At 31.4% G+C, this 8,561-nt stretch overlaps 1 protein-coding gene across 1 annotated transcript in view; it reads right to left on the bottom strand.

Annotated features, from left to right (window-relative positions):
• Window positions 1–3,693: 3,693 nt before the first annotated feature.
• Window positions 3,694–8,561, bottom strand: part of LOC143060168 (putative defense protein 3) — a 29,214-nt gene continuing 24,346 nt past the window's right edge. The window contains exons 3-5 of the mRNA XM_076233548.1: window positions 7,217–7,383; window positions 6,926–7,017; window positions 3,694–5,589 (exon numbers count right to left, since the gene is read on the bottom strand). Of these exons, the coding sequence (XP_076089663.1) occupies window positions 5,394–5,589; window positions 6,926–7,017; window positions 7,217–7,383 (455 nt within the window). The 3' untranslated portion in view covers window positions 3,694–5,393. The remainder of the gene's footprint in view (window positions 5,590–6,925; window positions 7,018–7,216; window positions 7,384–8,561) is intronic.

Raw genomic sequence — 8,561 nt, 5'->3', positions numbered from 1 at the left:
TTTTAGGTCGCTATAATACAAGGTTTAATCCACCTGAGGAAAAGCCTGTACCAATTTAGGAATATGACATTACTTTTAATTCGTTTGATGTGTTTGAGCTTTTTATTTTGCTGTTTGATAAGGGATTCTCCGTATTGAATTTTTCTTGGAGTTTGGTATTTTAGCTTTTTTACTTTTCACAAGTGGGTTTTTTTTGTAAATTAGACCAAATTTCGAAAAAAAAGCGAAATATACTAAATGAATATTCAAGCTAATAAGTCGAAAATAAACGGGCAGCGTTATTGTATGAATCGAAAACGACCAAAACACAAACAGGAGTTTTTAAAGCACAAAATGAAAAACTAGACTGAGCAACACAAATTCAACCAAAAAGCAATGACCATATGAGGTTCACAAGAAAAATAAACCGATCATGCTCAACAGGTTAGACCCTTCATGCAATCATACAGAAAACTAATGTTTGTTCCAAAATACAATTTGCTTTGCCTGTATGTACAATTTTTGTTTGATTTTTCATAATAGACTTTATTTCAAAACTTTGTATCAGAAATATTCCAAACACTTAAAAAACAGTATTGACCAACTACTCTGAAAAGAAAGATGTCTCTTTAAAATATATATTCTGTATAAAATTACAAATTCCTGTTTACAAAACTTTGAATTTTTCGAAAAACTAAGGATTTTCTTATTCCAGGCATAGATTACCTTAGCCGTATTTGGCACAACTTTTTGGAATTTTGAATCCTCAATGCTCTTCAACTTTGTACATGTTTTGGCTGTATCAATATTTCGATTTGAGCGTCACTGATGAGTCTTATGTAGACGAAACGCGCGTCTGGCGTACTAAATTATAATCCTGGTACTTTTGATAACTATTCAACTCCTGCCAGGTACTTCTATACTTCGATCAAAACCCTAATACAATTATTAAATTATTAAAAATACACGTAATTAGAAAATTCATAATTAACATCTTATCTAACTTCAGTATAATAACCATATTTTGGATCAACGTTTAAAACATATGAACTTATCCCAAGTCAGGAGTCTCTGGCCTTTGTTAGTCTTGTATTATTTTAATTTTAGTTTCTTGTGTACAATTTGGAAATTAGTATGGCGTTCATTATCACTGAACTAGTATATATTTGTTTAGGGGCCAGCTGAAGGACGCCTCCGGGTGCGGGTATTTCTCGCTACATTGAAGACCTGTTGGTGACCTTCTGCTGTTGTTTTTTTCTATGGTCGGATTGTTGTCTCTTAGGCACATTCCCCATTTCTATTCTCAATTTTATTATATGTATTTACACCGAACAGCTGAAAGGTTTCGGTAAACCTAGCTCTTCGAGATATGTCTGTTTTGTTCACGCATCGTTGTAAATATTATGGAATTTGATGTAACTGCCATACTAGAGAGTAGTTTAGTGCTATAAAACCAGGATTAATCCACCATTTTCTACATTTGAAAATGCCTGTACCAAGTCAGTAATATGACAGTTGTTGTCCGTTCGTTTACTTTGTTTTTTCATTTGATTTTGCCATTTAATTCGGGACTTTCCGCTTTGAATTTTCACCGGAGTTCAGTATTTTTGTGATTTCACTTTTTTCTATAAGTGGATATTTTCTATCATTAGCTAAATATTTGTCAATATTGTATATACAGATTCAAATTGAATAAAGTAAACTGCTACAATCATAAAACCAAATAACTATACAAATGTATTTGAAAATGTTATTAGAATAGCTGAGATATAAATTCAAACATCTTTTCATGGCATTGTAGTTTACATTTACAAGTATCCTTCACACATAGTTTGATCAAATAATACCTGTAACAAAATATTTGACCACAAAGTTTGTACAAACAGGTCAGTAATCAGGACACTGAAATGTTTGATGTATAATTTCACAACAGGAATATAACTTGTTAAGATACATTTTAAGTAAGTGAACGAAAAGAGAGAGAGAATATTTGGGGAGTTCGAATAAAGTACATTAAAATCAAACAATACCATGGCAAAATAACTGAAATGATTTAAGGAACAAAACATTAAAAACTGAGAAACATTAACTCCACCAAAACTTTAAGTTTTAGTTATGTACAAAGTTTGATACCGAATTTCACAATACAAATAAATTTATGTTAGTCCAATGTTGATTATTGTCAATTAATGTAAGGGCACATATTAAAACTGTTATTCAAGTATTATAAAAAGAAGAAAAAAGGCATTAGTAGGGAAGCGTTGGTTTCCCTGTTTGAATGGTTTTACTACATTTTCTACATTTGCCAATGCCTTTACCAAGTCAGTAAAGGACACTTCTTGTCCATTTGTTATTTGATTTTGACATGTGATTATGGACTTTCCGAAAAAAATTTCCTCGGAGTTCTGTATTTTTGTGATTTTACTTTTTACACTATTAATTTTTTTTTTTTTTTTTTGGGAGGGATGCTTTATAGCTTGCTGTCCGGTGAGACCCAAGGCTCCATGTTGAAAGCCGTACCTTGACCTATAATTGTTACTTGGATGGAGAGTTGTCTCATTGGCGAATATAATACCTACCAATAATAAAACTACAATAAATTATAACCTTGCATCAATTGGTCCTAAATTAAACCTGACAATCGCATCAAATTCCATTTATTAACAACGATGTTAGAAAGAAAAAAACATTAAATCATTGAATTATATCAGTTCAAAATGTATCAACATTATTTTTGTCAAAGGAAAAATTGTAATACAAGAGAAAGGTTAAGCTATCTATAAAACCAAATTTAACCCACTATTTTTTATGTTCGTACCAAATCAGGAATATGACCGGAGCATTCCATTTGAGCCAGTGATTGATATAGTGGGTTGAATTATGTTTTGAATTGACTTCATCCTGTTTGAATGTACCTTTTTCTCATTGATTGTTTTAAGTCTTTTAGTTTTCAAAGACCATAAGCAAAACCAGCATGTATCCATTTAAGTCATATATATATATTCTCGATTATACATTTTCGTAATGTTATGATTAACATTATCCGACGGGTGCTTACATGTACAATAACCTTCACATAATAAACCTTTTTATATAGGTAATACTAATAAAATTCTACTCTATAAAAGATATTGGCAGATGGTTTATGCGAGGAAAATGTTTAGTTACAATATTTTTATGGCATTCAGGTCTTTCAAATACCACGAAACATGAAAAGGAGATATAATGATAAAAAATATCAATGCTTTATTCTTTTACTTTGGTACCTACCGTTCATTCGTTGAGGGCACAGTTTTTTATGTACAGACAATTTTTTTTTTAAATTTTGAGTGATCAAAAGTAATCTTGTTCCTGTATGAGGGAGGCATAATTAACAAGAGGATAATCACACTCATCAGTCAAAACAAAAAGGCAATGTCATGGCAAACACGAAAACAAAATGGCAATGTCATGGCAAACACGAAAACAAATGGCAATGTCATGGCAAACACGAAAACAAATGGTAATAAACTGACAGCAGTTTCTAAAATACAACATAAAAAAATAAAGATTGAGCAACATAAACCAAACAAAGATGGACAAAATTGTTCCCGGGAGAGAAAATCTTGCCCCCTTTAAAGAAGAATTGACGAAGCCTTATCATTCCGACTATCCTTTACCATGTTATAATATCAATAAGTGTAAATATGTAAAAATGAAAATGATAACACATGATACAATACGATATGTAATAATTTATTATTTCCTCAACATAGGCACTGATCATTCAGCTTAAGTGAACGGATTTTTTTTCTAAAAAAAATGTTTAACCCATTATGTTTTCAATTATTTCTGTAGACCAAAAAAAGTTTTTTTGCAATGGAAATAAAAAGGAAAATTAAACACAAGATTGCATTTCAAATATCCACGAAAGAGGAATGATTGATGCCTTATAAATACTCCCTTATCGTTAATAATTCTATAAAAACACTTGGTTAACACTGTAAATAAGCACACAGGACAATGATACTACATATAAATGAAATATTATTTTACAGTCAAAAATTTAAAAAAAAAAGCACACTGATACCACGTTCAAAGTAATTCGTCATAAAAAAAACAAATTTAATTTCAATAAAAAAAGTAATGTCCAGTATATCTCTAACTTAAAACTAAGGTTTCATCCTTGCAGATCAGACGGATAAAAACAATGGCTCAAAAATCGTTTAAGATTTCGTTTACAAAATTTGGTGAGTGTCAAAAAATCTAGGTATTCTTTCAGGTATGTAGATATTCTGAATGTTCCACAGGTAAAGTCTTTCTGTTACGGTAAAGAAAAATCTTTCAAATTTGCTGCTGTTACTTAATGGAACAGCCTTCCAGACCATTTCAGGACTGAAAATAGTTTTTCACATTTTAAAAGTCTTGTTCAGTCCTGGAACGGTTTAAAAATGTCGCTGTTTTGCTTGAAGATAATTCTTGCTCTGTTCCAGCATGTTTTACTTAATTATAAATTTGTTGTTTATTTTCATTGCATGCCCTGATATGAGATTCAACTTTGTATTACAGGTTGTTTTTATATATTAAATTAAACTGTTTTTATGTTATATATGTGTTATATGTTTATATTCGTTCAAAATCTCCCTGGAGCTTGTGGTGTACATTTTAACTTATGCCGAATCTAAATAAAGTTTGCTTATCTTATCCTATCTTATCTTATACGTTATTGTATACATACCGCTAAGGTATCAATAACGAAGATGACCAAAACCCATATATTCCAATCATTTGGTCTGATAATTGAAGAAAACATTGTTCGGTGAATGAAATTCAATAATAGTTATCAAAGGTACCAGGATTATAATTTAATACGCCAGACGCGCGTTTCATCAGTGACTCTCAGATCAAAATAGTTGTAAAGCCAACCAAGAACAAAGTTCAAGAGAATTTAGGACCAAAAATTCCAAAGTCTTGAAGCCAATTTAAGCAACAACAAAAAACATAATGATAACTACAATGTATAGGTTATTGATTATTTATCGCCTTTTACAGAATTCTTATAATAATACTTACAAAATTGAAATTGTGTTTATGAATAATAAAACATGTGTACAAGGTAAAAATTGAGAGCAAAGATAACATCCCTCTAAGAAAGGCTCATTATCATACTTTTTCAAAATTATAGTTATTATAAATTAGTGTATAATACCTATAGTGCGATCGAAGTATTTAACCTGCAAAGATATATTTTCGCACAATACAGTTAACTTCAGAGCTGTATACTTAACAGAATCAATTTTCTAACTCTCTGAATTGTGTCATTTCAGAAAAAAATAATCTTGAAAAATCAAATTTTGAGATATAATTGTATCAATCCGGTTAATGTCAGGTCAGGAATAAAATTTAGATAATGTGACTGAATGAAATAATCATATTCAATCTAAATGAAAGGTTAAAAATATGAAAACAGTCATAGCCAGTACAAGTAACATCGACATTTTATGTATTTTAGCTGAACAAGTGGTTGGTGGTTCAGTACATGTTTCGGGGGTTACTGAACTACCAGGATCCATAATAAATTCTGATACAACATTCATCCAAAACGTTCTCTGGCGCCTAGCAATCGTTGCCCTGTAAACAAATTAAAAAAATATGGAACACTTCAATATCCTTTTTTATATCATATTTTCTTTAATTATATCATATATTCGTTAATTATATTGTCCGTAATGCAGTTTTTGTCGCCATTTTATCCTGGACCTCCTGGTTCGTTCTTATTAAGAGCAGATCTGTAATGCACAATTGCAGTGTAAACTTGCAGAAACGCGAGTATACTCAAATTGACATATATCTTAATGATGAACCCCTTCAAAAACCGTATATTCAGTCATAAATGTATTCCTGTTAATTAAGAAGTGGGAAGATATCATATAATTCTAATTAAAAATGGTTAGTAAAATCTAGCTTTAAGAAATATAAAACATGACATGGGTTGAACAATTTTATAATTCTTTTTATTTAATATCCGTTTGTTTTACAAAGATTGTTCTACTTAAATGTTTTGCTTTATCTTTGTATTGGATTGGATTTTTAATCAATAAAAATGTTTTCTTACTTTATAATATCAATGGTTACGGATGGCAGACACGTTCATCTTTCCAATGTAACAAAGTAACTTTGAAATAAATTATGAATGCTGCAAAATCAATGTTTAACGTTGCGGTATTCAAACGCTAATTACCTATCAAAACTGCTGTATAATTATCTATCAAAACTGGTGTATAAGTATTTGTTTTAATAGAGGATTTATTGACTGTTTATTAAGATAGAATATTTTGTGCTCATTTAACATTTAATTTTGTCCGTTGTTATTCTGCAGTAATCATGATATAATGTACTATTACATTATTTATTTGTGCACTTCTCTATGCTGAGTGTTCTAGCGTTTGTTAACATACTGTATTTCAGAATTGTAGTGTTGTCATTATGTTTATATTTGTTAACATTGCCATTAAGGTGGGGGCTTGGCTAGCCATAAAACCAGGTTCAATCCACCATGTTTCCTTCAAATGTCCTGTACTAAGTCAGGAATATAAATTTTTGTCACAACGTAGTCCGTTTCTATGTATGTTGGCGTTTGTTTTGTTGTAGTGGTTCTGGTGTTTCGTTGTTTTCTTCTTATAAGAGATGCGTTTCCCTCGGTATTGGTTTGTAACCCGAATTTGTTTTCTATAATGAATGGATGACTTTTGAACAGCGGTATACTTCTGTAGCTTTTATTAACTTGTTGATAGGCTTTTCTTGATGATAATTTTGCTAGGTAATAAAGTAAAACGAAATGTTCATACAACTTTTCATAAATCATGTTAAATATAATTACAAACACGACTGGTGGGATGTAAATAAAGCAATATTAGCAACACATGCTTTAGTTACACAATGTCATTGTTGTATTAAAACAAATTACCTGATAAACAGTGGACCTTCTGTCATAGGGGGTGCTTTCCAATAAAATGTCCTGTTGTAGATATGTGCATGTGCCATGTGGCCAACTGTATCCTGTAAAAGAAGGATATGTCGTGTGTTATAAGACGGGACGACCAAATTAAATTTTTTGATAGTCGTCAATTTGGAGTCGTGGTCCTGTTGTATAATCAGACGAAGATTCAGACAATATTGTTTTTACTGCATTTTTTATTTAATTTATTATTCAGAATTAAGTAACAAATCTTCGCATGAAAAGGCTTGGAACACTTACATCCAGATTGGTACAAGACATCGTTGTTAGAAAATCTTCTCCAGTATTAAGCATAAAGGTACCAACTGACACATCTTTAGATGTATGATCACAGTCAGCACGGCGAACTTGCAACAGCATTCCCTCGTAAAAATCGTACCCATGGTCACCATTGGCATATACAAAAACTGTAAACGAAAAATGCATGTTTAATCCCGCCGCTGCGGATGTCACAAGTCAGAAGCCTCTGGTCTTTGCTAGTCTTGTATGTTTTGTTTTTTTATTCGAATTCATTAATATGTGACGTCCATTTTTATTGAACTAGTACACGATTTGTTAAGGGGCCAGCTGAAGCACGCCTCTGGGTGCAATATTTTCCTGCTGTATCGAAGACCCATTGGTGGCATTCGGCTGTTTTCGGCTCTTTGGTCAGGTTGTGGCCTCTCTGACACATTCCCCATTTTATTTCCATTGGTGTAATAAAAGTGACCCTTTTTTTTATTGTTAACGAACCATTGCAACACCATGTTCTCTTAAAGATAATCAATATCCTTGACATTCATCAATCAATTTTTTTTTTTTTTTTTTTAATTTGTCTAATTGAATATTCAGTTGATAGACCTTAAGATTACTAAACCAACATATATACATGATCTAGTAAATTAATATAAGTCGGAAATGGTCATTTATATTTTAAGAACTGTTTTTCTTTCGGACATAAGATATTTATTGGGAAATTCGGCCATATTTTAAAGTATTTTAATGCCGTCAAAGGCACTATCGCCAGATATTTCGTGTGTAAGCAATCAAATTATTTCTATGAGTTTTGAATATTCATTGCATTATATTGTACATATCGTATATAGTCGGAACAGCAAGCAAATATTGTTACATATCATATTGCTACAAAGCGTTCGTTGGAGAAGAATTTTTATATTTTCTGAACTTGTGTATCGCCCTTTTTGCTTATTCAAGTATCATTAAAACAGTTTGGTAGGTACCCGATGTAGATATATCTGAAAATAGTAAAAAAAGAAATAGGACATATTTATATCCCATTCTTAGTAGATCCGTTCAGTTCAGGATTGCTGTTAGTTCAAAGCAAATGTGCTCTTCATATGATAGATGTTAACGTAGTTTATCTGTAGAAGTACGGGTATACCTTCAATGACCAAATTAGCCGTACAGGTTATACCTTCAATGACCGAATTGGCCGTATAGAGTATACCTTCAATGACCGAATTAGCCGTATAGTTATACCTTCAATGACCGAATTAGCCGTATAGGTTATACCTTCAATGACCGAATTAGCCGTATAGATTATACTTTAAATGACCGAATTAGCCGCATAGGTTATACCTTCAAT

Source organism: Mytilus galloprovincialis, chromosome 1 (genome assembly GCF_965363235.1).
Source record: "Mytilus galloprovincialis chromosome 1, xbMytGall1.hap1.1, whole genome shotgun sequence".
Classification (NCBI taxonomy): domain Eukaryota; kingdom Metazoa; phylum Mollusca; class Bivalvia; order Mytilida; family Mytilidae; genus Mytilus; species Mytilus galloprovincialis.
Note: the sequence above shows the minus strand (reverse complement) of the source record. Positions and strands in the feature narration are given on the sequence as shown.